Here is a 21,554-nt window from a genome sequence, read left to right on the forward strand (position 1 = left end):
CATTAAAAGGAATGAAAGCTTGCTATTTGCAACATGGATAAACCAAGAGAGTGTTATGCTAAGTGAGATAAGTTGGACAGAGAAAGACAAATATTGTATGATTTCACTTGTATGTGGAATCTAAAATGCCAAACAAATGAACCAACAAAATGAAACACAAACAAACTCATAGAGACAGAGAACAAAATGATGGCTGCCAGAGCAGAGGGAAATGGGGGAGGGGCGGAAAAGGGGAAGGGGATTAAGAAGTCAAACTTCTGATTATAAAATAAGCCATGGGGATGTAATGTACAGCATAGGGAATAGAGTCAATAATGTTGGTAGAACTATGTTGGATCACCATTGTCCACTTGAAACTAATATATTGTATGTCCATTATGATTAAAAATAAATTTGAAAAGAATTATTCAGGGATGTTCTAAAACACCCAGAACATTGAGTCCAAAAGAAGGTGCCGTACAACAGCTCCCCAACCCCCGCCCCAGGCTGCGGGTTATTTCTACTTACCCCAAATGAAACTGCCCGGTTTTCTGAGATTTGGATCACGCCCCCCACGCCCCGCCCCCGTCCTCTTCCCAAGGGGCAGGACGACTCACCTTTGCTGAAGAAGGTGCTGACCATGAAGCTGAAGGAGATGGAGGAGATGGCAAAGCAGGCCAGGAAGACCAGCACCAGCGAGGGGTCACTGTGCGTGAGCACTGCCACGTCCTTCTTCACCTGCGCCGCGTGCCACCCCAGAGGTCAGCACGCACAGGTGACAGCGGGGAAGGTGGAAACAAAACCAGGAAGAGTCGTAAACAGTCTGCCCACGAATGAAACTGGTGGCGATGGGCAAAGGGTCTACATGGAGCGTGACTGAGAAACCACTGGTCCTGTCTCTCTACGAGCCCAGGCAGACGGCCCTGAGATCCGCAAACAGGGCGTCTCGGGGTCTCTGTAGTGGTGCGAGGGCCTCTGGCCTCCCACCGGCTTGAAAGCCATGCTCTTAACATCAGATACCCTCTCGAAGCCACACTTGCCTTGACGCAGAAGAGCAGGGTCATGAAGGAGACGGCGATGAGGAGGAAGAGGAAGAAGAGCAGGAACCATGCGGTCCAGTGCAGCCAGCTGCTAAGCCCCATCATGCGCATGTATTCCTGGGGGGAGAGCAAAACGCCCTGACACCCACCCTCAGATGCCTGCTGGGGGCGCAAGTGCCCACCGCCTCCAGGCCAGGCTCTGGCGCCCTCCTCGCACTGGCTTCCCTGAGAGCCTGTGTGTGATGGCGCAGATGCGTGGTGGGTGTCACACACAGGCCAGGACAGGACACGGGACACCCGGGTCACAGAGCAGGCGGAGGAACAGTGAAGCACACACTGGCCGGAGGCAGAAGATGTCATGTCAGTCCCTGACTTTGGGGCATGAGGCATTGCGCCTTCTTCCTACCTTTCCCCAGTCCTAACTGCTAACCCCCTGGGACTCCCTCTCTGCTTCCCAGCCAAGGTTAGCCACCTTTCCCCTCACCCAAGTGAGCTCCCTTAGCCTCTACTTGGCCACTGTACCCCTGGCCCCCACCTGCCACCCCCTCCCCCCCCCACATGAGCACGCATTAGCTTTGTGCTGACTAAGCTAACGACCTCGCTGGGCAGTCTTTCACTCTATGGAGCAACCCCAAACTCCCGGCCTGTGCTTCCCATACTTTTCTGAGAGCCCCTGACTGCCCCCCAGCAAGCTGTGTGGTAGGCAACTGGTGCTGGGGTTCTGAGTCAGGAGAGCAGAGCCTGGCCCCTCCGCTGGCTAGTACCAACCACACGAACTCCCTTGCTGCAAAGCGTGGCCCCAGGGCTGTTCCAGGATCAGCAGTGGCGTGGGAACACTTTAGAAGGCGAAGCCACTGCCTCCCCTCCTGCTATCTGAAATGAGGGGTCCAGACTATCCAGGGGTCCAGGCGGGGGCCCCTACAGGAAGGACAGGAACACAGTGATGCCGGAGACAGGCCTTCCTCCAGGGTCCCAGTCAGGATGACAGGAGGTGCGGTGAGGAAGGCCGGTTCCTGCACCGACCAGGGAGTCCCAGGGTACCAAAGGCTGCACAGTTCAATATGGCGGCCAGCAGACACATGCTGCTATTTCCATTGAAATTCATTAAAATGAAATAAAATGAAAAATTCAGCTCCTCGGTCGCGCTAGCCACAGTGCCCAGTGATGACAATGGTGGACGGCAGACACAGGACATGTCCATCCATCGCCGCAGGACATTCCGTTGGATAGTGCTAGTCTAGGCGAGGGGACCAGTGTTGATTAAGTGTCTTTGATGAGCCAGGCACTGAGCCAGGCGGCTGATTTTCCAGCTTTTTCTTATGCCCAATTTCCAGCCCCCAGAAAAATGGGAAGATTGGTACAATGGTCACTCATGTACCCACCCCTGAGGTTCAATAATCACTGAACGGTCTGCCACATTGGTTTTACCTCTGCATCTGTAGGTGTGCGTGTGGACAAACGTTATTTTCCAAACCATTTCATCATCCACTGCTAACTATTGAACCTAACACTGTACCACTTTTACTGACGTTATTTAAGGTGCCCAAGCAGATAGTACCCACCTCATCAGTGCTCCCAGCCCCAATAATCACAGATCTGGTGCCTCTGAGAACACTCTAAATGTCATTTCACAGACATTGCCAAAAGAGGAACTTGAAATAAGTTTTGGACAATCTTGGCAGTGCCACTGGGGTGGGTTTACAGGTGATACTCTTCATTCAGGTGAATAGTATTCACTCACTTAAGTCCATGCTAGTCCTTTCAATGATACTTCATATACTTCTGAATTTCCCATCAGACTGTGCCTGACAGTCTAGAACTACAGTTGTCTTCCATCTATATGCGAAGTTAATTAGCTTTCTGCTCAGCCATGTATGTAAACATTTTGGCTTACTGTCTATGGACTCTCTAGAACAGATCTGTTCCACAGAAATAGAATGCGAGCCACATATGTAATTTAGAATTTTACAGTGGCCACAAAGGAAAAGTTAAAAGAACCAAGTAAGATTAATTTCTATGATGTATCTGACTTAACCCAAAATGTCCAAAATACTGTTTTTCTAACATAATCAAAATAGAAATTACTGAGATAGTTTACATTATTTGATTGCACTAAGGCTTCAGAAACCCAGTGTGCGCCGTACGCTCTTGGCATGAGTCAGTTCAGACCAGGTACATTGAAAGTGCTGGAGCCCCTCAGGGGCTCGTGGCTCCCTAGTTGGACAAGGCAGTTCCAGAACCACATTCAGTCCTTAGTATACTTCACACAAAATATGGTGCTTTCGTTTGGTTTTTAAAATCTGGATACACCAGGGCTGGTTTCAAAGAAACCCCAAGGTGGGCTAGCATCAGGGTGGGTGCCCACCCCACCCCAAACTGCTCTGTGGCTGCAGGCGCAGCTGCTGCCCCACCTGGCACAGGGCCCGGGACACAATCGCCCCCCAGAGACACTGTGCCTAGAACCAACGTGCCCAAGTGTTTTAAAGCGTTACCTTCAGTTTCCTCTCCTTTTCCTGCACGACAGCCCGGATGATGGTGAGGGAGGTGTACGTGAAACTTAGCATGAGGAGCAGGGGCAGCTGGTACTGGATGGCGACGAGAAAGGGGTCCGAAATGAAAGGAGGGTATGGGAACCTCTTGGCGATCACAGTGAGCTTCTCGAACAGCTGGTGCGTGGAGGCGTTTGCGTGGTACTGCATGATGGCTCTGTCCACGGCATGCTGCACGGCCAGGAAGCCTTCTCGGATGTACCCTGAGTGTGGGAGCACAGGACATTCCAGCACAGGGTGTCCACACACATTGGAAAAGCCACAGCATGGGGTGCTGCTCACTCAGGGAGCCATATGCGCTGAGCTATACCAGGGCCTTCCTGGGGAACGTGGCCACAGAGCGACTTCACCTGATGCCCTAAGCAATTCTTCACTCTTCTTGGCTGGTGGACCCTCCCCCTTCAAAGCCAGGCAGGCGACATCTCTTTGACCCTGCTGCTGCCATCACATCTTCCTCTGACCCTCTCTTCTGCCTCCCTTGCCCACTATTTAAGGACCTAGTGATTACAGAGGGCCCACTGGGATAATCACCGATCATCTTGCTCTCTTGAAGCCAGCTGATTAATTCCATCTGCCATCCTAATATTCCCCTTCGCCGTACATCCTGACATATTCACAGGTTGAGGATTAGGATGTGGACATCTTTGGAGGGCTGTAATTCTGCCGGCCACAGAGAGTTCTGCCCGTGAGTTACCATCTCAACGGGAAGCAAGCACCACAGCCCAAAGGCCGCTGCTGTGAGACCTTTGTGTACCTCTGGTTTCTCCGTGCTGGCCCTTTTTCACTCCCCAAAGTGGTTTGTAATGAAATTCTTAAAGTAAAAAGGGCCTGGGAGGAGTGATAAGCTGGGGATACAGCATTCCAGTCCAGAGCTAAGCTTGGAGGGACTGAGCCTAAGAACGGAGTGGGCACAGCCTCAGGAATTTTCTCTCCCTGAGTCCCTGGGGCCTGAGCTCAGGAAACAGAGTGGGGAGGACACCGGGTACAAGTCTGGGTGGCGTAGGCACCCTCACTCATAAAATACAGTGATGTTTAGAACATCTGATGTCCTCTAACACAGAAATGCCTGGGTTCCAGCCTCTAGAAAAGAGAAAAGCAATATGCCAACCACACCTCCATGGTAACACGGGGTTACCATGCCTGTGTGTTTCTACCATTTGCCTTAGGTTTAAGTCTTTTTACAGTTGTGATGATAGAAGGTGCTCAATTAAGGTCACCCATTGCTGTGCTGGATGGGGGCTTAGTTCTCGTCTTCACAACAAACCCGAAGAGGAGCTAGCAATATTCCCATTGGACAGATGGGACCACTGAAGCCCGGGGAGCTGAGCCACACCCGGTGTGGGGGCAAAGCTGAGATGGGACCCTGGTCTCTTGGGCTTCAAAGCCAATGTTTTTCCACATCAGACCACCTCCCCCACGAAATACCTTGCCTGCCTGCTCACACACTGTTCTCTCGCGAGGCTTTGCCATGTCACCATGTGGCCTTCATCACGATGACTTGTGTGGCTGCTAAACACTCAGAGGAATTAAGCCGTCACTCTGTAATCAGTCATTTTCCATTACTGAAACTTTTGTGATTATAAAGTAAAGCTATGGTAAACATATTTGTGCATGTGGAGTTTCTCCTTTCAAGCTATCCCCGGGTTAAATTCTCATCAGGGGCATCAGTGGGTTTAAGGTGTGGACCTATGGGGGTGGGCCAGGGAAGGGAGAACACTGGCCCAAGTTTACCGAGAGCCTGCTGGCTGCCAGGTTCCCAGCCTTTCCACATCGCCTGGGGCCTTCTTCATGCTTTTCTAACTGCTTTGTACGAATCTTTCCCCCGTCTTCTATATGCTTTTAGTATAGTATTATGCCCTTAAAATCTGTCAGTTCTTTCTTTGGGAATTTTTTGCTATTGCTTCCACACTTAGGAAATTGTCCACACAAGCAGCCAGCCAGCCCCTGGGTCTCAGTGACCAGTCTCTCCTGCTGTTGGATACAGGCAGCGGGTGTGACAGCGGATGCGGCTTCTCCTCAGCTCCAGGGTTGGGACCTGTCCAGGCCCTCATGATGGGGGCCTCTCACACTTCACTTTCACTTGCTCATCTTAGTTCCTCTTCTGGATTTAAAATCTTGTCCTGAAACCTGAACCTGGTGACAGGCCCTGACATTAGCCCGTTTCCAAATGCTGGTTACACAGGTGCTGCCTCCTGCCTGCCTGGTTCTCCATTTGGGACATTCCTGGGTCTTTCCATCAAAACCTCTAACAACTCTGCCTTCTGAAGACCTGTGGAATCCTGGGTCCTCCGCAATACCCCGGACGCTGTGGGACCTGCACTTGTGTCTCAGCCTGAGGGCAACATCTAGTCCTGTTACGTCTTGGCTATCTCTAGCATGTTCCAAGATGTGACTATGCTTCAGAGGAGACAAACATGCCAACAACCTGCTAAAGTCACATGGGACAGACCAACCCACACACTGACAGGGTATAACTAACTACCCAACATCCAACTTCTACAAACGTTCCACTGACTCAATTAAAACCTGGATCTATAATACAAGGACCACAGAGCTTAAAAAGCCTATAAAACTCAATACAGAAGTGGCAAGGAAGAGAAGGAAAATGTAAAACCAGGTCCCCAAAATTCAATGCAATCTGAAGCTTCCAAAAAACTGAAATATAGTGTTTCATTCAAGAGCCCATGTCTTCTAAGTAACAAGGAGAGAGCCTTTCCTGTTTTCAAAGATTTTAGCCTTTCAGAAGCCAAGTTTACTGGATGCTTTCTTCCTTCTCCTACAAATAAGATGAAATAGTCCTACAAAGTATTTCTGCAGAGAAATGCAAGGTGGCCTTTTCCTGTATGATTACCACCAGTCAGCACCTCAGGGGGTAACTCGGCCTGCAAAATGCCTCTCACCAGGTTCTCCCCCATCAGGGGACGCAGGTTCCCTCGGTCCTGGATTTGGGAAAAGTGGAAAAAGGGAAGTGGTGTGCCATCCTTCTGTCTCTTTCAGGAAAAAGGAGCCTGTTTGTGTCCACATGTAATTTCTTCGCGTGTAACTGAACCGTAAGTGATATCTCACCTGTGGAAACAAACAGAAAATCAACTGCTCTGAGGGATCTAGACAGAGCAGCAAACATCTGTATCAAATGAGAGAGGTTAAGGGACTGTTATTCTGTGAACTCACTACTCTCCCAGGCCCTGCCAAGGTCCACGTGGTCTCAGAATGTCAGAGCGGCTGGTCCTGCCCCAGGCGGGGACAGGGAGCCCCACAGGGGCACCTTGGGTGTGCTTTGCCACCCTTCTCTTGTCGTATACCCACGTAAACTCTATGTCTGAGTGCTAGAGGGATTTGCTGGTTTCCCAGTCTTAATACCGCTGGGCAAGCAAAAAAACTTTTATTTTTTATTTTTTGGTTTGTTTGAAATACACAACTGAAACGCTAACGGCCACATCATGTTTTAGTCCCAAGTATCTGCTACTTTCTTACTATTTGACTCTATCTACAGAGGCCTGGAGACAAGTAACACCTTTTGACGAATAAGAGGACAGAAAGGGCCTTCAGTGACAGTCTATTTTCGGCAGTAATGGGCCGCTTTCTTCAGGCAGGTAAGGTTTCTAACTGCTCTGGCCTGATGGGCTAACGTGTCCCCAGGGCTCTTTCAGTGGGGTCCAAGATGGCACTACTGGACCCAAAGGGACAGTAGGATAGTTACTCCCAGGCTGGCAGAACGCCTCTGGAGGGGGTGGGGATTCGGCTTTGTGGGGCTGGGTCCTCACCGCCAGCGGCAGGGGGTCCTTGCTGTGGTTGAAGGTGTGCTCGAACACCACGGCAGCAAGCACGTTGGAGGAGCGGTTGTCATACCTGACGTAATCCTCAAAGTCCCTCTCCGAGGCAAAGCCGCGAACTGTGGAGAGCATCGGAGCGGAGTTGCCCAGATTTTTCCCCCCACTGGAAAAATCTGCACGGTTCAGATCATTTGCAGACAAAAGACAAGTTTCTCTAGGGCTGAGCAAACCTTTTCTAGGACTCGAGGAGGCTTTTGTTTTTGGCAGAGAGGCGGGCTGCCGTGAAGATGGGCAGAAACTCGCAATCACAGCTGCCCCTGGGTTTCTGGCAAGACTGGAGGTGGGGCTGGTAGCAACGCCAAGTCCATAACCCTCCTCCAGGAGGGTGGCCGCCCTGCGCTAGGTTCTGCTGCCAGAGTCAGCCTCTCTCATAGCCATAGTGGTGCGTTTCAAAACTTCGAGTAGACACTAACATATAGTTTGTTAAATGATTCCCTATCATGGCCCAGACCCCATTTCACATAAAAGGTTTACTGTGTTTGCTACGTTGAATTAAACAAGATGGGAGGATCTGCTAAAATCAAGAGGAGAGAAGAAGGGATAACACTTTTTATCCTGAAAGCAAAGAGCTCGACAAGGTGTCTGGCATGTGTTCACTGGGAGTGTCCCTCAACAGGCTTCCTAATGACCTTTTTAGAGCTGTCCTCCCCAAACCACGTGCCAGCCGAGGTTCTTGGCATTTATGCTCTCAAACCGCATTTTAACCTGGTAATTAAAGTGCTTTCCTTGGGTCTGTGGTTGCCTGTTCCCGCTGTGGGTCATCAGGAGCTGCTCAAGCTGTCGCATTTGGCCCTCACAATTCTGGGGTCCACTTTATAATGAGACACGACACAGAATTGGGGGATTCGCCCCGGCGACACAGCCAATGAGAGGACAGGCTGGGCCTGGACAATGGCCTTGAGTCCCACAGAGAGAAGGAGGACACAGGACACCTCACCTCTCATGTTGATCACCAGCGCTCTCCTTGCCGTCTCCGTGATGGTCCTCACGGCGTCGCTCCGTGACGGGATGTAGGCGAGCTCCCAGGTATCTCCTGGAAGAGGGAAGTTGAAGAACAGGGGCAGCTCCTGGATGGACTGGCCGGGGTATATGGTGGCCTTGGGGACATTCTCCGACTGGATCTTCAAGCGAAGCCAAATCAGGATCCCAGAAAACAGCAAGGGCAGGAGGAGTTCCAAGACCGTCACCAGGACTTTCCGCTTCTGGAAGAGAAATGGCACCACATGCTGATGGCTCGCGAGGCAGAGCAGTGGGCTCCCAAGGCTCCCTCCCACAGCGATGCCACCTCTTCCAGGCTCCGCTCTGCCTCCCAAGGCGCCCACATGGTGGGCACGCCCTTCCTCCTGCCATGTCCCCAAGGATGGGACATACCTGCAAAGTGTAGTTCTTCCACAGCAGGAGTGCCAGCTGCCTGAGCACTGCCATCCTTTCACCAGAGGGACGCTCAGCACTGGTTAAAGACAAAAAGTTAGGAGGTGCCATGAAAATGTGATTTGTGTTTTGGGGAGCACAGGGGAAAGTGGGAAAGATTCGGTCCTGGGACACACACCCTCCTCTCCATGCTTCTCCTCCCCTTTTGCACCACCTTAACTCAAAACAGCACCCAGGAGAGAAAGGCACCAGTTCTATTCCTCGCGTTCAAAAAATACACTTTTTTAGGAAACTGACCTTGTTTCTTTCCTAAACGTAAGATCAACAACCGGCTTTTAATGCAATGTGACTACGGGGGTGGCATTTATCATTTGATAAATGCCATTCAGATGTTCGCTATTGTTCACATGGATGTGCTATTTCTTAGCAAAATATTCAGGCTGATGGAATTGCCCTCTCTGACTGGCTTTACTCTCCACCACACAGAACCAGTAAAAGGAAACTCAGCTTAGCGTCCTGGCTTCAGGGGTGACTTCTAAGATTTGGAGAGGGCTGGGGGGTGGGCGCGGGGAGAGACCTGGGATGGGGGCTTGCTGCCCCCTCAGGGGCCCTAACTGACCTTGTTGACCCAGGAGGACACAGGTAGGCAGACACGTGGGTAGGACGATGGAGCGTGCCTTCCCGCCTGGAACCCTAAGGACCAGTTTTTCCTGCTTTAACTCTGAGCGTTGGTATGTGAGCCTCCACACAAGAGTGGCCATTTTCCTCCAAAGAAAATCTATCCTGTGTCACTAAGTTATATTTAAACCCGGCACACAAACTGAGAAGATCTGCTGAGAGATTATCAAACACAAGAGACCGCAGAAACAAGAGCGGGGGTTTAGAAAGGTCTCCCTCAATTTAGGGAAACCCATTTCACTAGATTTCAGGTGTGACCAGCAGAGATACTGAGCCCAGAGCTCATCAGATGCTTACCTGCTGGAGACGGAGATGGTCTGAATTAGCTCAGGGAGACCCCGCGCTACCCAGACCACAGAGGCACCACGTTCCGGAAGCGGCGGGCATGGAGTTCAAGGTGCAGGCCAGGCTGCTGACCTAAGGACGGCAGTGAGGGTGGCAGAACAGGGGAGGCCCCAGAGATCTCCTGGTCGCCGTGCACGTGCCCAGGATGCCGCTGGAACTAGAGGAACCCGTCACAGTTCACAGCCCTTTAAGTGGGGAGAAAACTCCATGACTCACGGGGGAAGAATCCTGAGTTCAATGAATTGGCTCCACGTTCAGGCTGATACTAACCCACATCATCCATTAAATGGGTTAAAATAAAACGGAAGACTCGGAAAACTGCGCACAGGACATGTCTCAAGTCCCGGTGCCGGCGGAGTGAAAGCTTGTTTGTTTTTTAAAATGGCTCGTTTCACTTTTGGCTTCAGTTGCAAATCATTTCCATTAAAACTCTTTAAGTTAAGCTCTTGCTCTTTTAGAAAAGATGGGTCTGTCCATGTCTAATAAAAGTTACTCAAAATTTATGCTTTAAAGGGTACTCGATAAATATTGGTAGACAATACTACTGCAACAAGTTATTTACAAATTAATTTCAAACATGGCTTTCAGTTAACCACATGATTAAAATGTGAAAGAAATTAAAGCTAAAATAGTATGAAGTGCTATTAAGTGGCAACTTAATAAATTATCCAAATTCTTTTAAAATTAACAAGGTGAAAAAACGATCTTAAAAATCAGTTGTAGACAGTCAATAAAAGAGGAGTGATTTCATGATAACCACAGAGGCCTGTGGTTTTTGAAAGGTTTCCCAAGCGCATTAGGCTAAGAGGAGAAGACAGGACCTTCTGTTGGGACCAGGCATTCTGAGATCATCGGGCCTGGACAAGAAGAAGTTTCTTCCTCTACCACGACGGGAATGTAAAAAAAAAAAAGTCCCAGTTCAAAAAAGTCTTCTGGTCAGAGAGAAGTAGATGACTTCCTTTTCTGGAAAAGTCTGGCCAAGAAAGGACACATCTCTATGCTTAGTCCTCTTTCTAGGCCTGGGGTTGGGGGCGGGGGTGGGGGGTGGGGAGGAGGGCCGAAAGACAGACCACCCACCTTCCTATGAGGCTGGACAGCAGCAGCTGGGAACTGACCTGAGTCCTGGAAGAGGCTCCTGGCTGCAGTCTCCCTCTGGGGTTAAGGGCGGACTGGCCAGGAGGAGGCGGCCCGGCGCAGAGGGCTCTGGGGTGGGGCCGGCCTGGTGATCTGGCAGATGCGAAGCACCCCTGCCTCTCCGGACATCAGGAGGGGCCCAGGACTCGCTGGCATGACTCTCCAGTACCTTTGGGCAAATGGAGGGCGCTAGAGCATAATGCGCGCGATAATCATGAAACACCTCCCACCAAGTTAGAAAATCAGACGGCAAAAGAGTTTGCAAGTATGTTACTTCAAACAGAGCAGATTCGATGACAAAGAAATATGGGTTTAGGAAAACAGAGACCAGACTGCAGGGGTGGCTCTTTGTTCTCCCCTGTTACATTACAAGAAGCTTTTATATGATATACTTTTGTACTTTCACAGCCTCCTAATCCAGCTCTGGCTTCTGGTATCATCACCCTTCTAGAGATGAAAAAACCAGGAGGGAAAAGCTGGCCCAGGATCACACAGCAAGAAAGCCACAGAGCCAGGGTCTGAATCTCCCCGTCTGTGTTTCTAATCACTACATCCTTGTATATCCTACAAGCAGCAAACATCTTTACGATATTTGTATATATTGCTCCCAAAACAGAACATTAGAAATCAAAAGAAAAAAATGTCCCTGGAGCCCCACCACCTTAGTAGGTATTTTATTTATTTGTCTCCCCAGCTTGCTTTTTCGCACATGCCAGGCCTTTTATCTGAAGTCTCACTGAAGGCTATACTTGCATCTGTTCTGTTTACGCAAAACAAGAATTTAAAGGAGATTCTCGGAATTACAAAATCGGGAAAGCTTTCTGCTTACAAAAGCAAATGTACAAGAAGAAAGGAAGCTAAAGTTCCTTAAAACACTTGACCCTGTGGCACCGAGAGTCTCCAGAAGTGGGAATGGCCTTGACCCAGAACCAGCCCAGGTGGGTTCTACTCTAAGGCAAACACTTGGCCACTTGCAAAGCCGCAACCTCCGCCCCACGAGAGCCTGTCTGAGAACTTCCCCCAGAAGAGGCTCACTTCAATCTCCCGGGGCCAGAGCCAGGAAGGGAAGGGAAAGCTTTTTTTTCTACTAAAAGGCTTGTTTGCTTACTGTTAAAATATTAAACATTACACAAATCGTTGAGTATTTCAATGTTTGCTTTTTAGGTGAGCAACTGAATTGGTCCAGAATAAGTGCCTACTGCGGGCTGCTAATTTCTGAGAAGTCTCTTGATGACACATAGAATTCCTCTAAAAATGCTTTTCCCAGTAGCTTTTGTTAGTTTAAGAGCTTTGGGTTGTGCAGGTTCATGAGCACCCCTAGGTATTTAGGGGCCCCCACTCAGCAGTGCTCTTCAGTACATGCTGAGGGGTCCAGACACCTCCACTTTTTTTTTTTCATTATGGGCTTAAATATGTCCTCCAATTTTTATGTTCCTCTGCAAAACAAGTTTTTATTTCTGCATATATGGAACAGACTGGTGTGAATGCTTCTAGAGAGGTTGATGCTGAACTGGCCTCAAGACCAGCAAACAGAAGTGGACAGGGCCCCCGTGCAAGGAACACAGCCCATCATGTCACGCGTTCCTGTCGTACCCCAGACTCAGCACATCTCCCATGGAAGCCTAAGTTTGCACAGGCCTGGAGGGGGGCATGGGTGGGAAGGAGGGGGAGTGGGGGTCTCAATAAAGGCACAGGCATACCGACTGATGTCACACAGAGAGCGGACAGCCATAGTTCTGCCTTTTGACCACAAGTGTGGAATAGAGAATTGGCCCCGTTCCTGAGAACGGAGGTGGGTGAGGACCCATCTCAGCTAGGGAAGCACTTCCGTATGGACATGGGGAGTCCCCAGACATCTGCAGTACTGAAGGTCCACCTATGCATATACACACTGAGGAAGGCAGGGCAGGTACTTAATTCATGTTTGCTGCTAGAAGCCGTGGTCTTTTAGGATACACAAGACAAAAACAGTTTATTCGTCTAACAAACATTTGGCAAGCGCTCCTGCGTGAGGGGCACTTGCTCCAGGTACTAAGGATTTGGACATGAAAATCCCAGTGTCCTTAATCCAAGGAGTTCACAGTCTGAATGTCTGCATGTATTGTCATTGCTATAACTGAAGCCAAATAAAGCATCATGAGATTCCGGAGACCAAATTTGCACACGTGCTCGCGCACACACACAGGCATGTGTGTGTGTGTGTGAGAGCGAGAGCGACAGCGAGAGCGAGAGCGAGAGCGAGAGAGAGAGAGAGAGAGAGAACATGCGTGCTCCGGGAAGGCCCCCAGGTGGAGGTTACATGGGGGACTGGTCTCAGGTTTCTTGTTAGTTGGGGTGGGGACGGCATGACAAGATCACAGAGACCTGAAAGGGTGTGTTGGGAACAGCATGTAGTTCTGAGTGGTGAGTAGGGGACAGCATGGAACGAGCCAGAAAGGGAAGATGACAAGCCCTTGGGTGCTGTGCCCAGAAAGGAGATGGGGACGGGCAGGGCGGGGAGAGGGTGTCCAAATATGCAGTAAGGCTGCTCAAGGGTGTTTTATTTTGCTTAATCTTTTACCCAGGACATGGTCTTTATGGGGGGGCGGGGCCCTACATATGTGAAAATGTCTAATTCAATGGATTCTGCAGATAAAATGTCCAAATTCCAATGAACTGTAAAGAACAGGCTGAAAATAGCAGGCACATTTACAGAGTACGGTCTCCGCCAGTGAACCCCATTATTGGTCCCCAAGTGGGGTGAGAAAGATAGATCTGCTGGAGTAAAGGAATGGTGAGAAATTCTACTTGTGTTTTTCTTTAAAAATGAGAAAAAAAATTGGCTTTACTAATATTTCATCCATGGACAGACCCTGGCACCCTTGCTGGCCTGTGTGTCAGCTGCCATGGCACCCTGACGTTGGAGGATGGGTGCTATGACACAGGGGGACAGCAGGCCCTTGCCCACTAGTTTACTTTAAGCTTCTCAGACATGTTGGAGTTTACATGCTTCAAGATATCATGGTTGTGATTCATTAAAAACAAAAACAAGACTCTTAAATAGCCAGAGTTTTACAATACTTGTCGTTACTCGGTAAGTGACCATGAATATTTTTTGTGACACGGAGGTTCACTGGTTATCCTGCGATTTAGAACTTAAGGGAAAAGTGCACATTTTCTTTCACAAAACATTCCAAATCTGGAGACCTTTTTCTTTTCTTTTTTTCCAACGGTAAACGATTGCAGCAGTGTGTCAGCTAGCTTATTTCTTCTAAGCCCACATACTCAAATCGGTCCCTTAAGGGAACAGGGGACAATGAGTGAAAGTTATGGCCTTTCAAAAGAATCTGTGCCAAGAACAGAGCATTTAGGAAAACAGATGTTTGGAGATGCTTCCACAATTGTGTGACTGTTGTCAAAGATGCTGCAAATTCACCATCTACACGACCACTCACACCTGTACACCAAAAGCTTTGGGAACCAGATTTCCACCTTCTCTGGGAGCCCCTGAACATTTATCAGCCCAAACTCTTTAAGAGCCCTCTTGTGACTGGTGAGAGGGATTGAAAAACAAGTACCGGGCTTACAGCACAGTCTCTGCCTTCATGAGGCACGTGGTTACCTGGGAATGCCACGCACCCCAAGAACCAGGACACAGACCAGACCTCAAAATGCTGGGACAGTTTCACCATTTTATAAATGGGATGTAGATGCAATCAGATGGCTTTCTTTTAAAAGCAACAGAGGTTTGTCCAATAGATTTTGGAGCACTGATACACTGAAAAAATTTGTGTTCGCTTCACCTCTGACCTCTTTAAAAGTTCCATATTCGTGTATATGTCTATGTCCATAATATTTACAATAAGAGTACATGACTATAATTTATAAGTAAATAAATAAAAAATATATGGGGTACATGCTCAAATTCTTTTACACAAGAAAGCGCACGAGAAAAAAGTTTGTAGACGACTTATTTACACAAGTGGCCCTGGCATGGATGAGGTGGGAAGAAATCCATGGGGCTGTCATTGTCCAAGAGCCACTCCCCTACCCCCCAGGCCAGGTTCCAGGTTGTAGTCCTTTGCATTGGGAGGCTCCGGTGAAGACTCAGGATGCTGGTCTCACACTCAACACCGCTACCTGCTCTGTTCAGGGTTGGGGGCAGCCATCTCCCTGGAATCGCGTGGCTCTGAGCTTATACTAAAGCTGGGGTTGGAGGATATATTTTTAAGCCAAAGATGTGGCCCACAGGAGCCTATCGGGAGAGTTCTACAAAATCTGAGCCACTGCCTGCTTTTCTAACCCTGCTGACTGGTCTGCCTCTCCAGGTGTAAGAAATGAGGTAATGAGGCAACTGAGAATCCCCAGGGAGAGGTAACCATGGCTCTTCTGCAAGGAGCAAGACAGCAAGCTCAATACTGAGCTCCAGCAAAGGTGCCCGCCTGCCTGTTGACTCCAAATCTCTTCAAATGCACAAACAACTCTGAGCCATTCAGGGGGACAGGCACTGCCCAAGTTCCCCAGAACAGGGACTGACACATCTTACTCTTTCCCAGGGGGGTCTGGGCCTTCTGTGGTTTTGTCTGCTTGGAATGTCACCCACTGTATGTGTCTCCACCTCCTGAAATCCTACCTATCATTTCCCAGCCCAGCCCTAGCACCTCTGTGAAGCAGCCACTGATAACCCTGGCTGAATGAAGGGTTCTTCATCTTGGCTGCACGACAGAATCTTCTGGGGGCACTGTAAGATAGAAACTGGGGGCAGCCGGATGGCTCAGTTGGTTAGAGCATGAGCTCTCAACAACAAGGTTGCCGGTTCAATTCCCACATGGGATGAAGGGCTGCACCCCTGCAACTAAAGATTGAAAACAGCAACTGGACTTGGAGCTGAGCTGCGCCCTCCACAACTGGATTGAAGGACAACAACTTGGAGATGATGGGCCCGGAGAAGCACACTGTTCCCCAATATTCCCCAATTAAAAAAAAAAAGATAGAAACTGACATCTGAGGCCCACCCCTGGATCCTGGGCATGGATCTCCCAGCTGATTCTAACATGCAGCCAGGGCTGAGCCCTTCTGCTCTTGTGCAATGCCATCATTCCTCCACTCCTCCACCTCTGGACACATGCAGCAGCAGCAGCTTTTCTAGATGTCTCATTTGTACTTATCTCATTCTGTCATATGTCACCATTACTTGTGAATAAATCATCATCTCGTTAGCTCCACCGAAGGTCCCCATGCGTAGGGACCACATCAAGTTAGTCTTTCAATGGTGCACAGAGCCTTACCCATCCTTGTCCCCAGAGTTCTAGAATGCTTCCCTCTCAACAGACTCAAAAACAGAGGAGTCCACCGCCATCTTGGGAAGCAGGTCTGGAGAAGAAACTATTAACCAAGGCGTCTTACCTGGGCCTTCCCAGCTGAGACTAAGTCAAAACAGGTGCCCATAAGATTGCCTGGCACATGCACTGTGAAAGGCTATTGTCTTTTTTAAATTTTTATGTTTTATAAAATTTATTGGGGAATATTGGGGGACAGTGTGTTTCTCTAGGGCCCAGCAGCTCCAGATAGTTGTCCTTCAATCTAGTTGTGCAGGGCACAGCTCAGCTCCAAGTCCAGTTTCTGTTTTCAATCTTTAGTCGCAGGGGGCGCAGCCCACCATCCCATGTGGGAATTGAACCAGCAACCTCACTGTTGAGAGCTGGCCCTCTAACCAACTGAGCCATCTGGCCACCCCAAGGCTATTGTCTTTAAAAACAGCTTGAGCTACTCTCATTCCAAAGGCTGTCTCGTCAGAATGGCGGCAGTTCACTTTAGGGAGGAAATGATGCCATCCTGTTTGTCAGATATAATAAGCAAGTGTTCAGTTTTTTTAAAAAAAAAATTCTCTAAGAAGTTAAAAAAGAGGGTAAGAGAGGTTCTAAGGGCCTCCATTTTTACCTATTTTCTATTTCTCTTAGCGCACAGCAAACTTTCTAAAGGAAAACAGTCTTCATCTTTTCAAGTTTACAAAAGGCAGCATCAAAATGCATCAAATCAAATGGTACAGTTGCTCAGAAGAAAAGAGCATAACTCTTTCCCTTGCACCTTGCCTGGGTCTCCACGCCATTAAAGGGTCTCAGCCACTCATTGATCAAGCATTTCTTGAGTGCCTGTCATGTGCCAGGTGCTGGCTATGGGCTGGGAAAACAAGTCAGGACAAGATCCAGTCCTTGCCTTCGGGAAGCTCACAGTTCAGCAGGCAAAGAGGCAAACCAACGGAAATACTCTTATAAGGCAACGGCTTAAATTAAACCACGTCCCAAGAGTGAGGAGGGGCCATGCATTCATGCAGCAAACATGTACCAAACAAACACACACCTGTCCTCAGCCCTCCTGCAAGAGACAGGCCCTGCCCTCATGAAGCTTATAGCTTGCCGTGTAGAGCAGATACCCGTGGAAACAAAAATCCGTACCAAATCCAAACTGACCACGGACACCAGAGGTTGTACTTCGGTTAGTTGCAGGCTGCTCCACCTAGACCAGGAGTTTGTTTCCTTCCGTCTGTCTCCCAGACAGCTGCCACCACTAACAGTGGACCCCTGCACCCCCACTGGGCCCGTTCTGTGACTGAGGGTTTCAAGCAAGGTGGATCCCAATATGGAGAAGCATTCCCACCCACACTGGGAATCTCTGCACTGGGAGACGAGCCAGCAGCATCCTTGGCGGCCCTGCCTCGGCTTCCCAGCCTGGGATGCAGCACGTCTCTAGCAGGCAGGTGCCCGAGGTGCCTGCTAGATGAAGCCGGCGGATCTAATCTCGGTTCGGCACAAAGGATGCTGCAGCGATTCTGTCTCCGAGGTTTAAGTTTCTCTGAGGCCGCCGGCTTCAGCGACCTGCCTAAGGGGATGGGGACACGCCCAGAGGCTCGGGCGGAGGGGACGCCTGAGTCAGGGCGGCCTGGCGCAGCGGAGAGATGCACCTGCCGGGCTGGCGCAGGAGGGAGCCGGCAGGGCGGGGGCGGTGCAGGGCCGCGGGGGTCGGGGCAGGCTGGGTGGGATGGGGGCAGCCCGGGCGGGGCAGCGGCCCCGCAGCCGGGGCCCTGTGAGCAAATGCGCCCGAGCGCGCGGCGGCAGGTCCCGGCGGCACTCACCAACCCTGGGCGCTGTGGCGGCGGCTGCCGGTCCCCTCCCTCGGCCCCCGGCTCCACTCCGGCCTTGCGGCGGCGACAGCTGACAGCTAGGCCGCCAGGGTGGGGAGGGGGCGCCTGCGACCCGCGACAGGCGGACGCACCCCGCGGCTTGCGCTCCTCCAGGGGGCGCGCCGGCCGGCTCGAGCATGCGCAGTGAGCCACCCCTGCGGGTACCCCGCGCACCCCGCCCTACTCGCGCCTGCGCAGTGCCCTGCTCACCGGGACGCGGCCGGCAGGGGGCACGCGGCGCCGGGGTAGAGCGAGGATTTGGACCTGGAGGGAAAGCGTTGTCTACTGACGCTGCCAAGCCCCTAAAATAGTCTTCGGGGGAACCTCGACCTTTGTTGGCCTTCCTACATTTCCCCTCCTGCACTACCTTTTGTTGGTGGGGGGCCTCGTCTCCTCGCGGAGAGGGTGTGGCCCCTCGCTGGGCATCGCCCTTTGTGGGAGGCTTCTCTCTCGTGTTGGGGACCCTGTCCAACCTGGTTGTCATGCGGGGTGGGTTATGTGGGGGTCTCTGGTCCCGCTCCCCGCATAAGAACACAGGATAAGGTGAGGCCAAAAAGGAACACCCACGGAGCCGTAGATAGGGGAGTCATACCCTATCTATGCGTGTGATAGGATAGGATTGGACCACTTTGGACCGGAGGGTTCCAAGACCAAGTTGGGGGGTCACCTGGGGCAAAGAGTCTTGCTGGTGACTGGGTGGAGACACAGGACGCAGGAGCCAGATGATCCATAATCTTCCATCTGTTTCTCTCCCAACTGACCCCACTTGCTAGCTGCAATCCGCACTTGCTAGTTCAGCCATTGCAGTTATATCAATGGCTAACTGGTAACAGCTGATGGCCAACTAGTCACAGCTGAGGCTGAGAGCCTGGAAACTGCTTTCTGGGACTCTGTCCCCACCCTGCTGCTGATGGCTGCCAGGGCAGGCGAGGCCCTAGGAGGGCAAGCAACTTCCTAGAAAATGGCTGTAGGGGTGGGCAGGAAGACCAGGCGTCCAGGGGTGTGGCCATGGTCACTGGGCGTGGCTCAAATGCACAGGGAGGCCTGGGAGTCTGGAGACATGGTGGAGTCACCTCAGGAAGGAGGTGCACAGGTTAGGTCGGATTGGGCCCCCTTGGACCGGAGAGTTCCAAGACCAAGTTGGGGTCACCTTGGGCGAAGAGGGAGCCAAAGCTGGATTGGAGCCACATTGGACAGGAGAGTCATGAGTCAGGTTGAGGGTCTCCCTGGACATGAGGGTAGCAAGGTTGCATGGAAGTCACCTGGGACTGACTGGGTCCCAGGGCAGGGATCACCTGTGGCAGAAGGGTTGTGAGTCAGGGTGGGGTTACCTTGGACAGGAGGGTACTGGGCGAGGTAGGGATCACTTGTGCAGGAGGGTCACGTGGCAGGGTGGCCTGGGCTGGAGTGTGGACTGTGCAGGGCCCACTGTCACCACAGTCTGGCCGGGTCGGTTCCCCAAGTGCCCAGATCTCCAGCGCCTCACTGGCCTGATGACTGGGGATCCTCCAGCGGCCCCAGACGCACCTAGGGGCCCCAGCAGGTGGGCCCCTCGGCTGTCCCTGCCCGGCCTCTGGCGGTTCCTGGTAGCGGTCGCTGGGCTGTAGTTTGCTGGTGCACACCTGGGGCGCTGCCTGCTAACCAGCCCGGCTCCTGTCTCCGCTTTCAGTGCCCGTTGGGATCAGGATGCGACCAACTGAACGGTAATGATCCAAATCGGGAGGTTAAATTCTCCTGCCACCCTAAACCTCCTTATGGATTAGTGATGGAGCATCTCAATGCCCTATTTGATTTTCTTCATAGCACCTTTTACTATCTGAAGTAACATTGTTTACGTTTCTTCCCTATGTCTCCCTCACCAGAAGGTGTTTTCATGAGGGAAGGGATTTTCCTCATGAAAATGCCTGGCACGGAGGAGGCACTTGGTAAATGTTTGTTGAATGAAAAAATCATGGGACCAACCCTGTGGCTCAGGTGGTTGGAGCGCTGTGCTCCTAATGCCCCCAGTTGTCAGTTGATTCCCACATGGGCCTGTGAGCTGCGCTCTCTACAGCTAAGATTGTGAACAACAGCTCTCTCTGGAGCTTGGCTGCCATAAGCAGCTGGAGGGTCAGTATGGGCTGCTGTGTGCTGCCTGGGGCTGCTGAGTGCCGAGTGCTGTGGGGGCCTACCTCCAGTTGGCAACCCACGGCCTCAGCCCCAGGGAGCTCAAGGCTTATAATACCAGCGTGGGCCAGGGAGCTGTGTCTACAAAGACCTGGTTTTAAATCTTAACACCTTAACTAGTAGACATGTCATTTTACCTTTGTGAACCTCAATTTCCTATCCCTAAAATTAAAACAATGATAGTAATAATACCAAACTCAAAGATTTTTGTCATGGTCAAATGAGAAAATGCGTAAGTGCTTCTTATTACAATGCCTGGCACATAAATGCCAAATAAATGGTATAATAATATAATATGAGTATAACTAGAGACTTTGTGGGGACAGAGCCAGGAGTGCAGTTTCCAGGCTCTCGGCCACACATGGAAAGTTGCTGGCTCGAGTAGTAGATGGCCGTCAGCTATGACTAGTTGGCCCTCAGCTGTTACCGGTTAGCCATTAGCCACAGATATAACTGCCGTGGCTAAGCCAGCAAGCGTGGATTGCAGTTAGCAAGTGGGGTCGGTTGGCAGAGAAGTGGTCGGCAGGTTGCAGATCGTGTAGCTCCTGCTTCCTGTGTCTCTAACCCAGCCGCCAGCGAGAATATAGTGGTATGACTCCTCTATCTATGGCTCCGTGGGTGTTCCTTTTTGGCCTCCCCATGTCCTGCGTTCTTATGCAGGGCACAGGAGCTGAGACCCTGCATGACAGACTTACATAGCCTGGTCTTTATAATAACTATATATTAAAAAAAAGGAATGTAATTACAGGATAAGTAGGGTAGTGGATTATTAATGTGTCGCAAACATCTTGAAAACCCTCTTTCCCCATCATTCCTCAAAGACTGCACTCCCTCCTCCCAACCAAAGTGTCTACCAGAAAATTCTATAAACCTGGGTGATTATTCTTCCTCCACCCTGCCTCTCCCTCACATAATCTTGTTTCTTTCGAAAACCAATCCTTGTCATTTCCAGATTAGATTTTTTTTCCCAGCTCTCTCTAAACCTGATCCCGGTTCTGCATAACCAAACCCAGGAGCAGAGCTGGCTGACTCAGAATTTCCCTTAGACGGAAGGTGAGGGTGGGGGATACTGGAAAAAGAATGCCCACACAGATCAAGACAGTTTCAAAAAGTACTAGTTTTATATCTTTGTTCTTAATCATGTCAGGGTGCCTGCTATTGTAATTATTAGTAATTATCATAATCATGAACTAGGAGGATGTGACAGTCACTGGCAAAGGAAGAATGTTATAAGCAAAGAGTCCAGGCTCTGGACTCCTGTTCAAAAACAACTGCCCACAGTGGGCTGGACCCTTTTAAT

At 50.6% G+C, this 21,554-nt stretch overlaps 1 protein-coding gene across 4 annotated transcripts in view; it reads right to left on the reverse strand.

Annotated features, from left to right (window-relative positions):
- The window catches only part of ABCA3 (ATP binding cassette subfamily A member 3), a 43,378-nt gene extending 26,094 nt beyond the window's left edge, over positions 1–17,284 (reverse strand). Inside the window, exons 1-10 of one of the 4 annotated variants that reach the window (XM_033101545.1) lie at positions 17,269–17,283; positions 10,911–11,098; positions 9,748–9,980; positions 8,773–8,851; positions 8,339–8,603; positions 7,333–7,460; positions 6,469–6,634; positions 3,512–3,771; positions 1,020–1,136; positions 597–717 (exon numbers count right to left, since the gene is read on the reverse strand). In XM_033101545.1, coding sequence (XP_032957436.1) covers positions 597–717; positions 1,020–1,136; positions 3,512–3,771; positions 6,469–6,634; positions 7,333–7,460; positions 8,339–8,603; positions 8,773–8,826 — 1,111 coding nt within the window. In that variant the 5' untranslated portion in view covers positions 8,827–8,851; positions 9,748–9,980; positions 10,911–11,098; positions 17,269–17,283. The other 3 variants (XM_033101547.1, XM_033101544.1, XM_033101548.1) reach the window with 3 other exon arrangements.
- Between the last annotated feature and the right edge of the window lie 4,270 nt (positions 17,285–21,554).

This window comes from Rhinolophus ferrumequinum (genome assembly GCF_004115265.2).
Source record: "Rhinolophus ferrumequinum isolate MPI-CBG mRhiFer1 chromosome 15 unlocalized genomic scaffold, mRhiFer1_v1.p scaffold_54_arrow_ctg1_1, whole genome shotgun sequence".
Taxonomy (NCBI): domain Eukaryota; kingdom Metazoa; phylum Chordata; class Mammalia; order Chiroptera; family Rhinolophidae; genus Rhinolophus; species Rhinolophus ferrumequinum.